At 38.7% G+C, this 22923-nt stretch overlaps 1 protein-coding gene and 1 long non-coding RNA gene across 2 annotated transcripts; one reads left to right on the top strand and one right to left on the bottom strand.

Moving 5' to 3' along the window:
* Positions 1–5190: 5190 nt before the first annotated feature.
* On the bottom strand, positions 5191–6267 carry LOC125271445. Its single transcript, XR_007185621.1, has 2 exons — positions 6066–6267; positions 5191–5758 (listed from the first exon to the last, which is right to left on the bottom strand). It is a non-coding gene; the product is annotated as an uncharacterized LOC125271445 (long non-coding RNA).
* Positions 6268–9758: 3491 nt separating this feature from the next.
* synpo2b (synaptopodin 2b) lies at positions 9759–20940 on the top strand. Its single transcript, XM_048197249.1, has 3 exons — positions 9759–10097; positions 14002–16078; positions 18768–20940. The coding sequence occupies exons 2-3, from the start codon at positions 14345–14347 to the stop codon at positions 19254–19256; spliced, it is 2223 nt and encodes a 740-aa protein (XP_048053206.1). The 5' UTR covers positions 9759–10097; positions 14002–14344; the 3' UTR covers positions 19257–20940.
* Positions 20941–22923: the final 1983 nt, after the last annotated feature.

Raw genomic sequence — 22923 nt, 5'->3', positions numbered from 1 at the left:
CAACGGGCATGCAGTCTCAGGGGTTTGGACGGGACCCCATCTGCATTGGCACATCAATTGCCTCGAGTTGCTGGCAGTACGCCTTGCTCTGAGCCGCCTCAAAGGCCTGCTTCAGGGCAAGCATGTACTGGTCCGTACGGACAACACTGCGACCGTTGCGTACATCAACCGTCAAGGTGGTCTACGCTCCCGTCGCATGTCGCAACTCGCCCGCCATCTCCTCCTCTGGAGTCGGAAGCATCTGAGGTCGCTTCGCGCCATTCATGTCCCCGGTGTGCTCAACCGTGTGGCCGACGAGCTATCACGAGCTGCGCTGCCAGGAGAGTGGCGACTCCACCCCCAGGTGGTTCAGCTGATCTGGAGAGAGTTCGGAGAGGCTCAGGTAGACCTGTTTGCCTCACCAGAAACCTCCCACTGCCAGTTGTTTTACTCTCTGACCGAGGGGACACTCGGGACAGATGCACTGGCTCACAGCTGGCCCCGGGGCCCGCGCAAATATGCGTTTCCCCCAGTGAGCCTACTTGCACAGACCCTGTGCAAAGTCAGGGAGGACGAGGAGCAGGTCTTGTTAGTTGCGCCTTACTGGCCCAACCGGACCTGGTTCCCAGAACTCTCACTCCTCGCGACAGCCCCTCCCTGGCCCATCCCTCTGAGGAAGGACCTCCTCTCTCAGAGACGGGGCACTCTTTGGCACCCGCGTCCAGACCTCTGGAAACTCCATGTCTGGTCCCTGGACGGGACGCGGAGGTTCTAGGTGACTTACCCCCTGAGGTACTTAACACCATCACTTCGGCACGTGCACTGTCTACGAGACGTGCTTACGCCTCGAAGTGGAACCTGTTCGTCGAGTGGTGTTCTTCTCGCCGAGAAGACCCCCGAAGATGCTCGATCGGAGTCGTGCTTTCCTTCTTGCAGCAAGGGTTGGAGCGTAGGCTGTCCCCCTCCACCCTCAAAGTCCATACTGCTGCCATATCCGCTTACCATGACCACATAGATGGCAAAACTGTTGGTCAGCACGACCTGGTCGTCAGGTTCCTTAGGGGGCGAGACGGTTAAATCCTCCTCGCCCCCCCTCCATACCCTCTTGGGACCTCGCTCTGGTGCTAAGAGCACTTCAGATTGCTCCCTTTGAGCCTTTGCTGTCAGCAGACTTAAAGATTCTCTCTATGAAGACTTTGCTGCTGGTGGCATTGGCCTCCATCAAGAGGGTAGGGGACCTGCAGTCTTTTTCGGTCGACGAATCGTGCCTAGAGTTCGGGCCGGGTGACAGCCACGTGGTACTGAGACCCCGGCCTGGCTATGTGCCCAAGGTTCCTACCACTCCCTTCAGGGATCAGGTGGTGAGCCTGCAAGCGCTGCCCTCGGAGGAGGCAGACCCAGCCCTGGCTTTGCTCTGTCCAGTTCGCGCCTTGCGACTGTACATAGACAGAACTCGAAGCTTCAGAACCTCAGACCAGCTCTTTGTCTGTTACGGAGGCCAGCAGAAGGGAAAGGCTGTCTCCAAGCAGAGGATGGCCCACTGGATAGTGGATGCCATCGCCCTGGCTTATCAAGCTCAGGGCGTGCCCTGCCCGCTCAGGTTGCATGCTCACTCCACGAGAGGTGTAGCATCCTCCTGGGCGCTGGCTCGTGGCGCCTTGCTAACAGACATTTGTAGAGCTGCGGGCTGGGCGACACCTAACACGTTCGCTAGATACTATAGCCTTCGTGTTGAGCCGGTCTCCTCCCGTGTTCTCGCCTCAGGTCAGAGGCACGGAGAGGCCCCGGCTTAGTGTCGGCTTGCTGCGCTACATGCGCGTTCTATTCTCCAGAGAGTCCCATCGGGCAGACCCTGTTGAGTCCTCCGGTTACCCCTCGGCAGCCGACGTGGCGGAGCGTCTGGCGCCAGGCCTATACTCCGTTGGATCCTTGAGAACCGGATCTAGGCTGGGTTCCATATGTGTGACCCTACGGGGATCCCATATGGCTTTTCCACGGCTGCTCCTAAACGAAGCCCGTGTCTTTCCCTCTGGGCGACCCATCTCTCACCGAGTGGAGTCACCCCAGTTCTTCCATATGTTGTACAACCTACAAGGTTAGTCCATATGTTCTTATCCATATAACTCCTTCGGGGAAGGATATGGCTTCCGCAGCGTTCCTTATCGCATGTAAGGCTACGCTTTCCCAGCGTTATCCAATTGTCACACTGAGTGGGTTTTGGGAACAACAGTGATCGACCCTCTCTGCGTGAGCCTGGTCCCACCGTCCTTAGGCAAGGGGGTTCAGGTGGCTCACGACAGAGCGCTGGAAGAGGGCAGCTCCTGTGGCGCTTTGGTAGGGATTCATATTCGTCGGTCTGTCCGACGTACGTCGAACGTGACCGACTGAATGGGAACGTCTCGGTTACATAGGTAACCCTCGTTCCCTGAAGGAGGGAACGGAGACGTACGTCCCGTCGCCACAGGCGTTGTCCTGCTGATGCTGCCGCCTGCTGGGTTCGGCTCCTCAGCGAAAACCTGAAGATGCAACGCACCTGCTGCTCATTATATACCCGCGCTGCGAGGCAAGCAGCTGATGCATATGATTGCATGCCAATGTGCATTGGCTCGTTTAGTTACACTCGAAGTAGATTGGCCTCTCTGGCGAGATTCCTATTCGTCGGTCTGTCCGACGTACGTCTCTGTTCCCTCCTTCAGGGAACGAGGGTTACCTATGTAACCGAGACGTAATTATGCATAATTAATATTAATTAATATTAATATATTAATAATATATAATAATATATTAATATTACTATATTAAGCACATGTAGTAATGTGTGACTATGTTACATTAAAATAAAGTGTTACCAAATTCGCTACCCGGGAGCTGTTTGTTTGCGAGTACTGTTTGCAAACCTATGGAATTTGGGATTATAAACTCATGGGTATGGTATATTAATACATAATACGGTTTCTTAAACCGAGGGAACAAGAATTTGTGACTAACATTACATAAACTGAAGGAACGAACTGCAAATCCTTTCCCCCTCATTGAAGTCACTATCTGATTGACTAATTCTAACCCCACCCCTAATCCTAATCCTTCGGGGGTCAGAATTTGGCACAACACCAGGTTCTGTATTACGGAGACAAATAGAGAGTTCGCAAATAAACTTTTGTTGAAAGATGAAGCAGCCACTTGTATTTGATCTGACAGCAGTTCCGTAAGTAAACAATTTAATAATGATTTACTGTAAATCACGGTTTTATATGGATAATGTTTTCAAAACAATTAGTCATGCAGTAAGGGGCGTTGAGGACCGGATTTAACTCATATTGAATGAACTTTTGGGCCCACCCTATACCCAACACAGACAAATGCTCCACTCCGCAAATGCATAAAACATTAGCTTTTATAGAGAGGGAGTTTCTTGAGCAAAGAACATGCTGTACTTATTCAACCAATTAGTTCTTTATTTACTCTCCAAACTGCATGCGGCATTCATGATAGAGGCGTGGTTTCTGCTGCTTCCTGTTCCTCCCTGGTCTCTACTTCTTTCCTGCCCTCCTTCTTCCAACACTTCACCTGTTTCTTGTCCTCCTCCTAAGCCGCCTCCTCTTCCACACTACGGCGCTAGACCGCACCTTCTCGGCTCCTCTTTCATTTTCATTGACTTTTATTTTGCTTCTCTTTGTTCCCGCTACAATTAGTTACTATGGTTATTCATTTGATTAATTCAATCTGTTTTCTGTTCAATCTGTTTTCAATCTCAGTCCTTTATTTCATTATCTGTAGATGTTAGAGAATGTGCAACAAATAAATGAAATCACTCAGGAACACAAAGGGTCAGCCAAGCTCAAAAAATAGTACTTCTCCCATATCCTGTGGGTAAACATGTGAACATCTTTTTTCTTTTTTTTTCTTTTTGGCTAATTCAGCTAAATACCTCAAACAAAATGCTTGAATGTCTTTTAAAGTTTTTAAGCCATGAGATTCACTTTTTTTTTTTTTTTTTATCCAGCGTTTAGTTGCTCATCTGAAGTGCTGAAATATTCATCAGCACATCTGAAGTGCTGCGCTCATTGCTGCAGTCCTGGGAAATTTAAGTAAACACAGCTTCTGTTTCCTGGCACATACTAGGCTCCTGGAAAATCTGTAGATGTCAGATAAACCTAAACCAGATTTAGACTTTTGCCTTTGTGATAGTATTTCCACTTTAGTGTGCCATATGCATCCAACATTGAGTGAACTGAGTGTGGGCAGTCTGTGGGCATGACGTCTGAGGCTGAGGCTAAGTTTTGTATCCTCGTTATTTTTAACGTAAGAGAGGGTGCAGCCAATTGTAACTTTAATCAGGGCTGTAACCCCCATAGACATTGAGGGGGACATGTCCTGCCAATATTTATATATGACAAATGAGGCAAAAGAAACAATTAACTGTCACTCTCCCTTTGTATTATGCATGCATATGCATTAGAATTCATTAAGTCAGGGCTCCAGTCCAGACTAACATTTGAGAGCAATAGCACCGGTGCCACTAAGTTCTACCGGTGGCATTAGTACCTGATTTGGTAGTGCTGGGGGGATTTTTAATAATATAAAGTTAATTTAATCATAAAATTATTATTGTTTTTCATTAAGAAGTGCAGTTACTAACAATATTACTTGTTTATTTCTTGAAAATGCACATTTGACAGGAAAGCACAGAGCTTGAGTTGAGATGCAGATAAAATGAACTTTTATTAACTACAGTAAAATGTAAAAACCTTTTATAGAGAACATTTAAATTTTATTTATTTATTATTGGTCGTCACATTAAAAATAACATTTAAATTAATATTAATAATAAAAATAATATTTAGAGGTTTCTCTAGAGATGTTTGTTTGAGTCCAAGTCCAGGCTCTAGCTGGGTCACTTGAGGACATGCACAGATCTCAATCTGGCCACCCTTCTATAAAGCGCAGCTTGGTTGAGTGTTGCAGTGATGGTTGTCCTTGTAAGTTTCTCCCATCTCCGTTCATGATATCTGAAGCTCAACCAGAGTCACCATTAGGTTGTTGGTCACCTTTTACCAAAGCCTATCTTTCCAGGTCCTTAGATCTGTGCCTCAAAAGAATCCTGTCTCTGAGCACTGCAGGCAGTTCCTTTGACCTCATAGGTTGTTTTTTTCTCTAGGTAGGTTTTTCAGCTGTTAGACCTTAGATAGGAGTATGTCTTTTCAAGTAATGTCAAATCAATTTGTCTCAGTTTAATTCCAATCAAGAAGTAAAAACATCTCAAAGAGGATCCAGAGAAATTGCAATGTCCCTTAGTTAAATGTCAAGTGTCATAGAAAAAGGGTATACATTTTTACACTATTTAAGTATTTGAGTTTTTTTTTTTTTCTTTAAAAAAAAAAAAAAAATTGAAATCATTGTAGCATATGTAGAAATTTCTGTGCACCCCTAAAGTCATCTTTCCACTTGCACACGACAAACAATGGCTGATGGACCAGAAGTCATTCATTTCCAATGGACAGACGCACAGGGGCTGGGTGGGGTCCCAACCATCTGCGGCTGTGGATTTGGAAGTGTTAAAAAAATTTTGCATGAGCAACTACACTGTGAGTACTTCTCAAACGGAAGCCTGCGTCCTAGTAAGGCTACATATCTCGGCTACCATGTCACCAAGATGTGCAGAAGGTCATCTCAATTTGAAGGATCCTTGGAAGGCAGCCTTTCGTTTCGTATCCTTCATTCGGCTCATTTTGAAGGATGCATCAAGTGTACCTTTTGCGTCCTTCAATTACCCACAGTCCTTTGAACGTATTCCAATTCATGAAAAAGAACCAAAAGAAAACAAGTTTTTGTTTAACTTTATCAGAAACATTTGATACTTTTAAAAATGCATTGTTACTGATAAGTAATAAATTATTAATTTAATATTTATATGCTATTATTTTTAATGTTGTCTCCATATGTTCCCTCCAAATTTATTAGCCATTTGCATTCATTTATTCATTTATTCATTCCACCACTGTGAATGTGAAAGGCTCTTTCTGTTGCACTCCTTTACTGGACAATATTGCAGCCAGACATATAAATCAGTGTGGGTAAAACCCTACCTGGCACGGAGGACACATCTCGGTGAGCACCAGCATTTAGTGCAAGTTCTAGCGCTAGTCCTTTTATTTATAAAGCAGATTTCAAACACCTGAGGCAACTGGATAGGCCATCCAAAAATACGTTCACTGGGTCGGTGCAAGAGGTGCACCTTAAAGTAACTGCAGACCGCCCTGTAGAGACACTTTCCCATTGGCCGCATGCTTTCCAGTCATTCACGAAAGTTAACGTTCTGTAAAAAAAGAAAAGAAAAGAAATAAAGATAATAATAAAATAGAATATTCTGCTACATTTATGTGTATCTCACATATTGTAGCTTAAATGAGCCATTGAGTGAATAAAAGAATAAAATCCTTTCATTCAAAATATGTTACCAGTTTGAACAACACCACAATTTACCCAGTTTCCATCCCTAATAATTTGTAACTATCACAGTTGTTTTATAAGTATAACCGTAACAGATGAACATTATACTTGAGACTGGTGTGTCAGAATCACTTAACTGTCCCTGTGAACGTATTTTTGGATGGCCTATCCAGTTGCCTCAGGGGTTTGAATTATTTTTCATAGTGCAACATGAACTGACTTGCTAGGGCCACTCCTACATTGCCTGTGGGAACCATGCAGTAATTCCATCATATCTACATGGATGTGTCTTACCTATAGTTTATGAAGGCTGGGAATTGAAAGAGAGATCAAAACCCTGGTGTTGGAATGCACACCTTTTAAAAGTTGGAAAACTGGGCTGTTGGCTCCACAATGATTTCTACTCTTTGGTTGTTGTACTGTATATGAATTATATTTTAAATACTCTAAAGTTGCCCCCCATGGGCACAATAAAAGCTGGAGCCATAGTAAACTCTCTTGTGCTATTTTTTGGCCATTGTGGTGTCACAGTAGAATAGAACTTGCATAGTTTACCATTATTTTACAATATACTTGCCCCAAATTTTTGTTAATGTAGGCCTATATACTAACTTTACCCTAGGCTGGAAAATTGTGTATAGGGATTTTTCAGTAATATGTTTGTATAAGCCTGTAATGCAGAGTCAGCGGAGTGAGGATCCATCTGCAACTTTATTTTAGCCAAACAGTCAAACAGTACAGGTCATAACACAGCAATGGTAATGGCGGAGACAAAACAGAATCATAAACAGGGACAGGCTTGGGTCGAGACAGGCAGCAAACATACTCAGTCCAGAAATCAGGCAAAAGGTCAGGGCAGGCAGCAGAGAATCAGGGGGTGCACAGGGGGTTGTGTCATCAACAGGACTATCGCGAGAACCAATGAGGTTCATTCTCTTGTGTTATGCAGCACCTTTGGGCTTGCACAAAAACCAATGTGGTTTGTTCTCACACGTCAAGCAGGTATGATTGAGCTTCTGTTTATGTTTGCTGATCAATGTTTATTAGTGAATAAAAGCCTAAATTCAATCTTATATTCATATAAAGCGACAGTCTCTTCAGAAAATTATTTGGACTAAACCACTTGACTCATATGGATTAGTTTTATGATCTCATTATGAACTCAATGGAGGGGCAGAAATCTGCAGATTTCATTTAAAATTTCTTCATTTGTGTTTGGAACAACATGAGGCTGCGTAATTGATTATTTATTTATTTATTTATTTTTTTTTTTTTCACTTTTGGGTGAACTAACCCTTTAAATACATAAAGTAAATTTGTATTATTTAACTATTTAATTATTGCAGGTTTGTGTAATATTTTGTGTTTGCAATTTCAATGTTTTTATTCATTTTGAGGAATACGGAATCTGTTTTTGTGAGATGAGTAAATCTCTCTTAACACGGGGCCAGGAGAGGTGTCAGTCAATACATGAAAAAACAAAGTAACTTGCATTACTTGATTGTAAAAGTAACTAAAATATTTTTTTGTAAATTTAAAAGTAATGCATTACTTTACTCATTTAAAAAATAAATAAATAAATAATAATAATAATCTGATTACTTAACTCAAGATACTTGTAATGCATTACCCTCAACACTGATATCTATTTATGATGTGTTATCCCTGGTTTCAAGAGACTGTGTTTATGAGCCAAATTTAGAGGCTATTCACAAGCAAAATTCTACAATCAATATTACAATATGAAAGGCAATGAACAAATTTTTTTATGCATATAATAATTTACAGTACATAGGTCATATGGAGTAAAATGCAGTCACATGATGCAAACACCTGGGTGATAATTCCCAATCATATCTTTTTATCTCTGTCCATGCTTGTGTATGCGTAATGAGACATAAATGGCAATGAGACTGTGTAAGGAGCATCAGGAGGAGAAAATATGGCCTACAGAGCACACAATATGGAAAACAGCCACCACACTGTTGTGTTTGGCTTCCAGGACACAAATGCTAGTTTAACATTTAGACACAAACAGTGAATACCATTCCTTCTAGAGAAAGCAGGAGAGCTGATGGCTTTCCAGACAGTACTGCAGACTCCCTATTGAGGAAGAGGAATGAATGCGCTCCTTTAATCTCACTGTGGTCTTGGTGAATTTGTATGATTTTGGAAATCACTAAATACATGTGTGCATGCCTGGACCTGGATTTTGAACACTCCTTAAGTCATGAACGTTTTAGGGTTATGCAGTTTAGACAACTAAATGTTAGTGTATTTCACTGCTGTGGATGGTTTGTTGAGGAAATATGTAGTATGGAGTGTAATTGGTGATAAAAAAATTACAAAAGAATATGATCAAACAACAACAATAACTGTTATTCTTTTATTCATTTTATTAGATCTTTTTATACTCCTACTTGATTTTAGTTTTTCTGTTGCCTAACAGTAAGGTGTTTATCAAGAAGAATGTGTGAGAGATACAGCATGTTTATTTCAGTTTACAGAGAGAGCTGAATTATTTAGTTGCTCAAAGTATATATTGTTCAGTCTTTTCTATACAATAGAGTCTGAGATCATATAAAACTTTTCTGTGGAAATTCAGCTTCAGGGCCCAGAATCAGTTTAAAAGATCCCAGAAGCCATTTCATTCACTTGCCTATATAAGGGCTATGTTACAGTAGATGTGCTTATTTGCAGTGCACCATTACTTTGCGGTTAAGTGTCTGGAGTACCAAAGCAGTTTGTGGCAAGAGATGCTTTAAATTATTTTTATATCTTGGTTATATACATTCATTGGCTCAATGAGCATAAGTGAACTCTATAATTAATATAATAATGGGTGCAAAAATAAAATGTTTTTGATACATTGTTGTATATAATATATAATCAAGCAATGGACATTAAGGTAACTTCGCAAGGTAAATAGAAGTAATTTATATTACTTCTAAAATGTAGAAATGTTTGCACAACAAAAAGAGTATTTAACTATTACCACTACTGCAATATCACATGAATGGTAATAAGATCAATACATTTATGCCTTCTTCTACATGCACTTTCACTCATTCTCTTAATGGCATAAGCAAAACAAATGTTTGCTTTTTTCATCATTTATATTTTATATTCCATATTTTTCCATGTGTGTGCTGTCTGTACTATAACAAGAAATTCACAGATCCATTGTGGAGAAACAGAAAGTATTAACAACATCAAGAGCCTCACCAAGCAAGTGTACAGTACATCTCTCTGGTCACTTAACTGATGGTTTTGATGTGACATTGACACCAAGTCTAAAACCCTCTTCAGGATGAGAGAGCAACTCCCTATTCCCACACTGAAGAGACTGATATGGACCCTTCTCAAAATACCTGCCTCCCCATATCTGAACATGACAACAGAGTCAAGTGGACTACAGCTCTTCTACCACATGTTCTCACTAGAACCCAGAGAACTTGAAGCAGGAACTTTTTGATTCCTTGTAAACCGAAGAAGAGGAAAAAGGCTGAAGAAGAGGAGGAGACGGAAGAGGAGGAGGAGGGAGAGGTGTGGGACCTCGTGTATGTCAAGTGGAATTCAAGTCCAGGGTGCTGAGCAGGCAGAGTAGAGGGGCACTGGCTCCTTGACGGAACTGATCAGACTCAGCAGACGCCAAGCAAGATAGGCACGTAAGACAAACCTTCTCCAAATATGTCCTTCGTGGTTGTCTTTGTCTATATCTGTCTGTTTTTCTTTTTCTTCAACTCTCCAATGATGGTCATTACTCTACTGTCATCTAATGTTATTTAATGAAAGAAATTTAAAATAAACTCTAATTTAATGCGCTATTTACTGTACCTTTCATACCTCTAATATGGTGAATATAATTCTAACAATATAAAATATAAATTATATAAATTAAAAAGATTTTTGAAATTTGATCATTTGGCTGGTTTCTAAGGTAATTGCTTGCATGAGCATGTCTTGACTGTTAGAGTGCCTGTACAGAAATAACCAACCAATACTGGAATAGGGTTTTCACACTGGCCTTCCTTTGCTTCACTAGGCAATGTATCCTCTGATTATGCTGATATTCTATAAATTTACATTAATGTCCTCACAGACTGAAACACTCAAGGATTGTTAGGTTTTGCTGTTGGATGCAGACTGCTGTCTGATATGCAGTTAGAAGCAATGAGTGCATAAAGTAATTTTTATATCAGTTTTGATTTTTCACTTAAATTTCTCATCGTTTGTCAATACTGTAAATGGTTTGGGATGGATGAAGCAAACCATATGCCAAACCAGCATTTGAGAGCTTCTTAAATAATAGTTCAATAGTGCAGTAGCCACTGGTTTGATAGGCACCAGCATGTGTCAGTAGAGATTTGTCATATGATCCCTTGGTGAGGAGCCCTGACTCCATTAAATGGTGGACACCCCCCACCCCCCCCTCTCTCTTACTTGTTCTTTTACTTGCTCACTCTTTCCCTTCATAGTCCTGCCACCCCACCACAGTGTTAGCACTGACATAGTTTGCACAGATAACCACTTTAGCCAAGGGGTTTTATGACCTTTTGCAATGTTTGTCCACCTAAAAAAGCTTTCGGTAAGTCAGGGTGCTTTAGACTTAGCTGACTGTTAGAAAGAGAAATGTCAGCATTAGAAAATTATGTTTTTTACAAAATCGTGAAGATAGATTGCCTGGACTTATAGTGTAAGTGTTTGCTTATTTTCTCCAGAACAACTTGAGGCATTCCCTCATGCTTTTTTTCTTATTTAAAGTTGTATTAATTCAGTCAGAATTGTTTTGTAAATGTGTCTGAATCATTTTAAATTACTGAATTAATTAATTTTTAATAATAATAATTAAAAAAAAAACTGGTTTGACCTAAAGTTTAAATGAGTTTCAACTAATCCAGCTAACAATGTTCTACTGAGGCTCGTGTGATATAGAGAACTAATAGTACATTAACTTATTAATACTTTTAAATAATAGTTGGTGCCTAAACACAGATGTATTAACCATGGTAATTACATATGAGATGACCTATGCAAATTTCAAGGTGCACTATGGCCATGTACACACTGTAAAATTTCAGGAATGCATTTAACCCTCATGTGCTGTTTGATTTCTGGGTACAATCTTGCTGGTGCGGGTCAAACTGACCCTAATTGGATTCAATACAATTTCCCAAAAATCACACTATGAAAAAAACAAACAAAAAAACAAAAAAACAACAACAACAAAAAAAAAAACCCATACAATCAGTTTAAAATAATTATCTTTTAAAATCAATAATTTTCACACATTACAAAGATATAACTATAATACCTTAGTCTTAACCTAAATGAATATTGACAAACTACAGTCAAACCAAAAATTATTCAGACACAATTGTTTATATTTTTTTACTAGTGGGTGCAGGACACTATAGTTCATATATGTAAGTGAGGATAGTAAAATAAAGTAAACTGTGACATATAATACCAAAAATTCTTCATACAGTGGACTAGCAGTAAAATTGATATAAATTTGGGACCAAAAATTATTCAGACACTTGACCTGACCAGGTTTTGCTTAAGTGTTATCTAACATAATTAAGATTATTTTTTTCTGACACAGTTTAACTCTGAGTTCACTAAACTATATTGAACAAACTGTAATAATTAATGAAATGTTCAAGGTGTCTGAATAAATTTTGGTTAGACTGTATATATAATTTAAAAGCTTTCAGACTCTAGTTTTCATATTTGGTGACTGATTTTCAAAAGAAGTGACAGCGCAATATAGAAATAGCGATAGATTCTCCATTTGTGATGCGGTGCCAAACTATAACGCAATCTGGTTCTTTCCTTATTTATTTTTTTTTAATTAATTAATTTATTTATTTTTGTGTGGGTTTTAGAGGTTGAATTCAAATCAGATATTAACATTACTGCTCAAACTACTTCTGAATAGGATGTCTACTTTATAAATATTATGAAAATTACTCACTCAAACCATATATGGAAATCAAAGACTCCTTTTATGGTCACCAGTGTAGCCTGGATGTCATCTAGTAAAAAAGCTTGGTGCTACACCTAAAAAAATCGGAAAGTTCTTTTTTTTAGATATCAACCTAAAATTGGGTACAGAACTTGTTCAGATATTTAGCTTTGATTTTCTTGAAATTTTAGAGTTCAACATGTTTTGTAAAATATATATTTTTATATTTTAAATTTTTATAAACTTAAACTTCTATAACTTTTTAAACTTTACTTTTACAACTTATTTTTTTTTTTACTTTTACAATAATCTGTGAAGTGAAAAAAACTTAAGTCTGTGCTCTAAAGTATTCAAGAGCAACTTTTTTAACAATTTAAGTCAGAAAAGTAATTTTTATGTTTATGCTCAAAAAGTGGGACAGACAGTTAACAGGTAAAACAACTTTTTATTTTCACAAACTTTGAAAATAAAAAGTTGTTAAACTCAGCAAGACACTGGCACTTCAGGACTAGAGTTGAAGAGCCCTGACATACACCAAAGAAAGTTTTTTTTATTATTATTATTTTATGGTGGGTCTGTAAAGTTGCTTTTGAATAGCTGAGGGTCAAATTGACCCGTGATCAGCAAGATTGTATAAAAATTTCAGTATGCACATTTCACAAACATCAGCATGTTGAAACTTTGTTTGACTTGTTGCATGTTGTATGCAAACTGCATTTCAGTCAACTCAAAAATTGAAATTGCTCAAATTGACCCGCAACAGTACATGAGTGTAAAATATGATTGACACTGTGGTAACCATAGCAATGTTCTGGCATTTTGCATGTTTGATATCCGTTATTTTTGACCAAAGCAATATTAAAGCGACCAACTACTTTGATATGCTTGATGGTTTTAACTAAACCACTGTCAACTGAATCATGTTGTTTTGTTTATGTGTGAAAGGTTGCTTCACAGAGCGCGCTCTTGAAGTGTTGCCATGTCCACTTTAAGCGACACTTATTAAGCTTCTTTGGGCTTTGTTGATTGGGCATGGCTCATATAGCTATCCAGTTTATGGATTTAATAACGAAGGCCATTGCAGGTCACAATATTTTGGTATTTGGATTTAAATTTATTAAGGGCTTGATCTTATTTGTTGTTGTTGTTTTCTAGCAATATTTGGCAACATAATGAGTCAAGACGTGCCTTGTTCCATCTGATTTCTTGCACCACCCATACAGAAAAGAGACACAACTCTGATACACGTTTAAAAACATCATTAACAACTAGTTGTTCAGTTCTGTACACACTGCATAGAATTTTTGTAAATGCGGTTGTCACTACCTGATTTTTTCCGGAGTTAATTTGGTTGTAGAATGCAGTTGTCACACCTGTAAATTACTGAACTGTGTGTGTATAGAACAGGAACTACTAAAAGGTGAACTGACCACTGAATTTAGCTGGTGTGTGTTTGTGGCTTATGAGCCAATGCTGCATCATGTTGTCCCAAATGCATTAATGTACGAATATCTAAATAATTCATGTATTGTGTTGTGTATTTCCATTCTTCATAATTTTAATGCCATTTTTTTTATTTCCTTGTCCTGAATTTTCTTTCACAGGACTAAGACGGAGTGAGGTACAGTCAATGAGACAGCTGAAAAAAGCCAACTCTACAAATAAACATAACGCTTTGCTTTTCACTGCTGCCAAAAACAAGGGTGTGTTGATGTTCAAGAAGTGTTGACAAAGGGTCAGAAGGCTCTTGCTGGTTAGCTACACTGTTACAGCTTCTAGATGACAGATTTCAGGACAAGAATGAGATTGTACACTACAAAGTAAGTCAGGACTTCAGATTGCCACACTCTTCATAAATTGAATCTGAGAAGACGAATGCTCAGGTCAAGGTTCTGTTTTGAGCTACATCTGAATTTTTAAGCACAGGCTGAGTATAACTTGGAAACAATGGAGCATCTTCCACAGACAAAAGGCAAGGGAGTCTTAATGTTTGCCAAGAGGCGTCAAAGGATGGATGAGCTTTCTGTAGAACAAGAGGAAATGAGAAGAAAAGGCATACCAGTGGATGCAATTATGGAACCAGTAGGTGAAATTGTAAAGCGTCCTCCACAAGAAGAAAGTACACAAGCCCCACAAGATGTCTATGAAAGACAACAACAGCAGTATCAAGAGCAGCCAATTCAGCAACAGATGTTGCCACAGTCAGCAAATGGTATGAATGGTCTGGATCCATACCAAGGTTTGGCTGTTCCCAGACCCCTTGTTCCCAACAGAACTGCTAAGCCCTTCCTGGGTGGTTATAATCAAGGCAAAAAATCTTTTTCACCAGTCAGAGGTGTCTCAAGCCCAACAACTAAGAAACCTGAAAACATATTCAAAGTTGCTGTTCCAGTAAACACAACCCCACAGGTTTGGTCCCCCACATCAGACATCATTGCTTCACGTGATGAACGTATTGCTATACCTGCAATTAAAACGGCGATTCTGCCAGAAACTAAAAGGAGAGGAGCAAACAAGACAGACTTGAAAGAAATGCCCCTGCTTCAAAAGAAAGGAGATCAGAAGTCCTTAACAGAGTCAGTTCCAGAAGAGGACTTTCTCAGTCTGGGTGCTGAAGCATGCAATTTCATGCAAGCTCCAACGATCAAGCAGAAAAAACCCCCACCTGTCCTACCCAAACCTGTCATCAACCCAGCTCACCCTCCCTGGGCTGCAGAGGGCCATGCCATCTCTAGGAGTCCCCTTGCAGCATCAAGCTCAGTTCCAGTTATGGGACACACCCAGGTGCAGGCAATACCCCAACAAAACCCACCAAAGCTACAGCCTGCAGGAAGAGCCCGGCCCTCATTGTCAACTCAGCCAATATCCCCACAGGCATCACCTGCTTGGGTTCCATCCCACCCACCAGATCTGCATCAATCAGCCTGGACTCCAGAACCACATCAGGCACAACATAAACCAGATTCACTCCATGCTGGTCCTTCCCAGTCTAAAACATCATGGATTAGGTCACAAAATGATGGTAACTCTGTTGCTTCCTGTCCACCCCAACACCTGGGCACATACGTTCAGATATCTAAGGCTCCATCAGCTTCTCCTAAAGGGTATTCATCAGATGCAGGTGCTTCTGAGGGTCTGAACCTTAAAGGAAAAGGGGCTGAACTGTTTGCTCGGAGACAGTCCCGTATGGAAAAATTTGTGGTGGACGATGAGACTGTGAGAGCCAACAAGGCCAGATCCTCATCACCAACACTTTCAATGCCAAGCACTTGGAAATACTCTTCTAATGTCCGTGCCCCACCTCCAGTGTCCTACAATCCTATTTTGTCCCCCTTTTATCCCCTTGCAGCAGTTAAACAACCCCCTCCTGCAACTAGTCCAAAGATAAAGCCTAAAGCAAACAAGGAGAAGATGAATCCACCACCCAAACATCTCAATGTTCTGGACGTTATGAAACATCAGCCTTACCAACTGAATTCTTCACTTTTTACGTACAACTCCACTCTAGAGGCTAAGGAAACAGTTTCCCCTAACGAGTCTAAGCAAACTTCTAATCAAACCCCTACCAGTTTTCAGACCCAGTCCCTCACTCATGAGGCATCTACAACATTCTCTCCATCCCCAAATAGTTGTTCCAAAAGTACACAGCCAGTTCTAAAGCCATCTAAAGCAACTGGAGAGGTAAATGTTCCATACCCATTTGTCCGTCAGTCTACATCAAATGAGGCAACATTTGTTCCACAACAATTAGGTGGGAAACAGCGATCCATGTATGATGGTTCCAGAAACACCTCCAATGCTCCTAGTAGCACTGGGGGCAATGTTTTTGTAGGGTCTTCTTTACCCATGAATAATGAATATGCTTCACGATGTTCATTACCAGTGGCTCCAAGACCAAAGTTTTCAGCCAAAAAGTCAAACACTGGCAAGCAATGGAAACCAATAATTTTGCAACGTTAGGTCATAAGTATGCAAAACATTTTGTTTTGGCAGATTCAAAAAATGCTCTTTTTGCAGTTAGGAAGAATTTTTGTGGTCTGAACATTTTTTTTTTTTAATAGTACAATGACAAAGGATCAAAGAAAGTTTGATTCCTCATGTTATGACCCTTTTAATGATGCTTCCTAGATCTTAAGATAAGAATCTCATACATTATAGAACAGTTCTATAATTTATAGCAAAAATTGATTTGATTAGTTTCACAATTTTATTGTGATATGTTTCAATTACAATTTCAGTTACAATTTATTTTTATCTGTCTTTTGTAGATAAACATTTTCTATTTCTTGTGTAAAGCAACACATCACATTCACCACATTATGCCAAGTAGGCCTGGGTTATGAAAAAGGAATGTAAACTTCTCATATTTGTGACCAGGCAAAGCACCAATGAAATAATCAGTGTTAAAAGCATTAGATTCTACATTTTGGCTACAGTATACTAGATCTCCCCTTGGACAGAGTTTCCTTTGCAATTCTGTCAGACCCCTAATTCATTCTTATTATGTATTTTGTAAATTAGTTATTTGTAATGTACTGTATTTAGACACTGTTCAAGTGCAGAAAGCAAAGGATGTGTGTACAGAATACTTTTAGCATATTCATTTGTACTAATTCAAATATCATTCTGAACTGTTACTTCTGTTCTTGTTTCTTCTTTCCCTTGCACTTCTTGGTTCTTCCCTTTAATAAATATTTCTATCAGCTCTGTCTCACTTAAAGCTTTCTGTGCTCTCTATTTGCTTTTCTGATTCCCCCACACATTTTACCAGTTTTACTACAGTTCTCTTTCTCATTTTTCCATATTACTCATGTTCCTTTTCTTGCTTTCTTTCTGGTCCTGCAAAGACCAGTCCTTAAATGGAACAACTTCAGTGTAATATAAAACACCTTGGGTCAATAAGTACTAAATTTAGTCAACAAATACTACATTTTAAAAGCACAAAAAACTTTAAACAACATTAAACAATGTTCAATTATGTGATTTTGCATTGGCTTACTACTATTTGAACAGTGTCAACAGGTGTAGTCTTTATTCTATCAGATTAATTCTGTTCTTCACAAATAGTTGAAATAATATGGATAGCAGTGGCTTGGAGGCTGTGGTTTTCTTGAATGGATAGTTCACCCAAAAATGAAAATTTTGTCATCATTTACTCACCCTAATGTTGGTCCAAACCTGTATGAGTTTCTTTCTTCTGTTGAACACAAAAGAAGATATTTTTAAGAATGTTGGTAACCAGATAGTTGACAGTAACCATTGACTTCCATTGTATTATTTTTTCTTACTATGGAAGTCAATGTCTACCGTTAAATGTTTGATTACCAACATTCTTTAAAATATCTTCTTTTGTGTTTAACAGAAGTATATATATAATAAACTCAGAGGTTTGGAACAACTTGACGCTGAGTAAGTGATAGGTGAACTATCCCTTTAACTCTGTGAATAGCTCATTTTAAAAATAGCTCTCGCTCCACCATGTTTGAAACACACAAACACTATTAAGACCATTTCTGCTTAGTAATATAGGTCTGATAGGTCTTACACTTCTTAACTAGTCAAGTGCCTTTAACCAGAGGTAAGTGCTGAAATATCCCCACCCCCAACTCAATCATCATGTTCTAATGATGACACTAGAACACAGCAGTTTTGTCTGAGAGGCAATGTCAGAATGTTCAGAGCTTACTGTATGACTTGCAGAATTTTTTTCAATGAGCTTCTCAGATCTTCCCAAACTGAGAGAGTATAAACTTGTGTAGTTACAAAGTTATGTAAAATCAAAAAATATTTATATATATATATATATATATATATATATATATATATATATATATATATATATATATATATATATATATACACACACATGATTAATGTGTTAAATCTGGTTAATTTTCATTTTTTAAATGTTTTTAATTATATATAATTCAATTATATACACTATTATGTCTCTATTAACTAATATTCATATTTGATAATATTTAAAAAAATCTTCCTCTTTCAAAAGTGCAACCACTTTTTGTGACTGTATCTATTTATAAAGCATAATGACCAGTTATAACCACGGAATTAATCCTGTGCCAACCAACCCCTGTAGGCAAAGAACCCTGACCTCCCCTAACCCAAAATGAGCCCAATGTCTCTAAAGAGCATTTACAGATGGAGTCCAGATGAGGGCAGTCTAAAAGCATGTAATAATTTATTTTTTTGTTTGGTGTAAAAAGTCTTGTGAGAAATCCATATGCGACAATAGTTTCTTAAATATGTGATTTTTTGATAAGGCTCATGAGTCAACTACTGTGACAACTTAAGTATACTGAATTGTTTTACAAGTACTGATAAGTGAATGTCCATCTTTCTTTCACTGTAGGGATTCAGCAGGAGCCGTTCCTTGTCTTTTCCTCAGAGACTGTCCTCTGTGTCTCCCGCTTTCCCTGTGTCCACCTCAGGTGTCCATCCAACACGCGAATCACTGAATAGGCAATATTCTTGGGTGGAGCATCCCAAAAAAACACTCTCTTCTATGGAGAGTGTTGCTCAAAGCCCTTTTGTTCTCGATGAGGTCAAAAAGTCTGCTGCTCATAGAAAATCACTACCAGAAACACCAGCAGAATGGAAGCAAAGAGTGTCCTACGAGTTAGTTGGTGGCCCACAGGAGATGGCGCCTGTAATAGCAGTTACATCCCCTACTAGCAGCTTTTCCTCTGTGCCAAAAGAACCAATTGTATATGGGCCCCCTTTCCATACCTCACAGCTTCTGGTGACCAGCAACAGGTACAGCAGGGGTAGTTCTCTGCCAAGTAATCTCACACTTCACACAAACTATCCACAATCGTATAGAGTCAGTTGGAAACTGTAATCAAAATAATTTTGTGATTGATCAAATTAAATCATAGAATAGTTATTACAAAAAGGGGCTTTATGAGTTGATATTTGAATTGATTCATTTTGTAATTACAGAAGTTTTAGTAAATTGTTATTCAGTAAAAACAATTGTTAAGAGGAAAAATATGAAATTTGTTCTTTTGTTCAATACTACACTCTGTATAATATTGGTGTGCAATTACCTTTAATTACAAATGAAATCAATTTTGTTGCTGTTGGGAGTGGGCAGAGAAATAAGTGGACAAAACGATTTTTTTTTTTTTTTTTAATAATAGTAAGACTCATCATCATCAATACAGAACACAGGTTTTAGTGACTTGCAAGACCTAAATTAAGCAGGATTGTGTGCAGTGAGAATAAATTCATTGTTAGCAGGCAATGTCAGTTTAAAGTTTGTTGTAGGCCTAGCATTCTAGCATTTTTATTAAGTTTCATTTTTTAAATCTAACTTAAAGGTAAGGTAGGCAATTTCAGAGTAGCTAAATAGCAAGTTAGCTTTGAAAGCATGAGATCCCACCCTCCCTTCTGAGCACTCTCCAAAGCCACGCCTCCTCTAAAAGTCATGGATGCATAGAGCAGTTTCTGCAAAGAATCACAAGACAAGAGACGGTGTTAAATTAAAGCACACAATGCATAGAAACGCATAAATTCTAGTCTGAGGACATGAACAGCTCTGGGTAGAACGTCAAGGGTTGCCATCTCGTAATTACACTTACGACATGGTGAGAAAGCAGCATAAGCTTGTTGTTTTGGTTAAGGAGGAACTGTAAAATGTGGCTGCTGTTTGTTTACTGTCTGTGTTCAACTCTGCATAGCCTTACGGAATGAGCTCATGACGTGCGATCCTACACGAACAGGGTGTGCGGAGGTATGGAAATGTTACGTTGACAGGCAGGTAGGACAATGTATCATTGCATTCGAACCAAATGCAATGATTGGATGAACATTTTTTGTCCTAAGACTTCCACAGAGGATATATGTGTTTCAATATTTAGAACACTTCTATTATTCATTGCTATAAGGATGTGAAGAGAGTTTGAACCAGTTTAACAAAAAGTGTTTATAAAACAAATTGCCAACCCTACCTTTAATATTATTAAATAACCTAAGTAATTTTAAATTACTAGTGGGTCCTGCCCCCTTGTTGAGAACTGCTGGACTGAATTGTTTGTTAAAAAGCACCCATTACATCATGTACATTACATCTTTTACACTATGAATGAGCACAAAAGGAGTGAAAGTCACTTTTTTTTTTCAGTGGAGTTAGTGTTATGTTAGATTACTTTAATTTGTCCTCAAAGAGGAAATTCTTTTCCACAGTATGTGTGTATGTGTTTTCTGTGAAATATATATCAGATTTTTGCTTGACTTCTGTCTTGTACAATTAATCTATTTAGTTGTGACAAATGCAGTTAGTATGCAACAAAGATTAATCTGAATTTAGATCTCACACTACAAATATGACAAGTTCATGACAAGCCTTCAAAACAACATTTTAAAATGTTTAAATAAAAGAGTATTCAGACTTTGTTGGAAATTGTGGAAGTGTGGTGATTTCATTGTTATTCTTTTTAGTCTTTGATTATGCCTTTATCTCTGATAGTGAGGCCAGCAGGGGGTGATCTGTGTGGGTCCTAACACCCCAGTATTGTGATGGGGACCCTATACTGTCAAAAAGCACTGTCCTTCACATGAGACATTAAACCTAGGTCCTAATTCTTGGTCGTAAAAAAACCCAGGATGTCCTTTGAAAAAGACAAATACAAAAGTCCCCACTGGCCTCTGTCCATCATCATAGCCTCCCAATCATCCCCATATGTATACTGATTGGCTTCATCACTCCGTCTCCTCTCCACAAATAAGCTGCTGTGTGGCAGGCGTTCTGGTATGGCTGCTGTCATATAATCAAGGAGGATGCTGCACATTGGTGGTGGTTGAGGAGACCCCCCCTTTCCCTCCATATGTAAAGCAATTTGTGTATTAAAAAAAAATGTATATAAATGTAACAAATTATAATTATTATTATATATATTTGAACACATGTTGAATATTTATAATTATTATTGATTTAGTAAAAATAAAAATTCACACATGTGAAAGCATGCCAAACTGCATGGCTGTTTATGGTGTTCACAGACAAAGTTTTTCTTAATATGTCATTTGTAGAAATCAAAACATTTCAAGACATTTAAAGTGTTAGTTCAAAAATGAAAAATAATATCATAAGTTACTCACTCTCATGTTCCAAACCCGTAAGACTTTCATTCAACTTTGAAACACAAATGAACATGTTTTAAATGAAATCTGATGCTGAGTCCCAATTTGCCTGTACTATACCCTAAAAACTATACTGTTTTCATGAAGAAAAAGTATATACTTTTGAGTGTATAGCAGAAGTGTAGGCAAGCTTTGGCACATATATTTCGTCATAATTACATCTTTAACGCATGCTCTGTCGCTTAGTTACATGCATCCTGTCACCATTTAAACTGCCCTGTCATCATCTTGTCATCATCTTTTCAAAGTTAAAATCCTCCACATTCAATTTAATTTAATTTAATTTACTACCATTTAGGAGAGAAATGTAGTAGCAGGTTGACAATGTTAACGAGCTGACTATAGCAAACTATTTGAAAAGACTCAAAAGGACACAGATCAGTTAGGTAATTAGGTTAATTATCTGAACTTACTCCTCCCGAACTTTGTTAATAAAACATCATTTATTATTATTTATTAGAACGGTATATTCTGTCTAATTCAATTCTGTAAATTAATTTTTGATTGTTTTTCGGTGCATCGATGTTGTGCTGTAGAGTTAAAGCTTGCTCACACTGGCAATTTAGCTGATTTAATTTGATTTGCCGACATGTGAAATGCATAGGCCCTACCTATCTGCAGTGTGGCCTTTCTGCAGTTATTTATATATATATATTTTAGGTTTATTAATCCAAAATGTTGTTATTAATTTTCTTCTATATATTTGTGTGGTGTTCTGTACAGTGTGGCTGTGAATGTTTATCCACATTGCCTTTCATTTCAGTTTAAAAAAGATAAAAAGTAATTGTCAGTTTCGTCTATCACTTGACAGGCAGTTTTGGTCGCTTTATTAGAAAGTTTTTCTCTGTGCTGTGTATGAGAGAAAATAAAAGTTGTCTTAAGGCCCGATAGGCCTTACTTCATTTTCCACGTTCCGCTCCATCTTGTGCACAGTTAAGCATGCGAGCCTTTTACTCGCCTTTTAAAGTAGCCTATACTCCTTTGGCCTTGAGTGCGGAAAGAGTTTTTGTGCACTATCTAGTGGACTGCTGTTTTTCAAGCACCCCCGCACCCGTGCACACATATATGATTCGACTACCAGTCGACTATAGGCAATCTGATTCAAATCTGATTCGACTATGTAAATCCGTAGTCAGGGGCACCCCTACACTGAATAAATATATTTTCGTCAGGCTAGATGCTGATTATTAATCACTCAAACCCCTTTATCTAAATTGCTCTACTGCTCTCTGTCTCTGTCTTGGAACCCCGAAGCTACTTCAGCATTCAACCAACTGTAGACAGCCTTCTGTACAAGTCAAATCACAACTCCTGTTGTACAACAACTGTACAGCTCCTATCCTGACTCATCCAGATCCAGAACT

Source organism: Megalobrama amblycephala, linkage group LG7, assembly GCF_018812025.1.
Source record: "Megalobrama amblycephala isolate DHTTF-2021 linkage group LG7, ASM1881202v1, whole genome shotgun sequence".
Lineage (NCBI taxonomy): Eukaryota > Metazoa > Chordata > Actinopteri > Cypriniformes > Xenocyprididae > Megalobrama > Megalobrama amblycephala.
The sequence above is the reverse complement of the archived record's forward strand: the minus strand, read 5'-3'. Positions and strand labels throughout refer to the sequence as shown.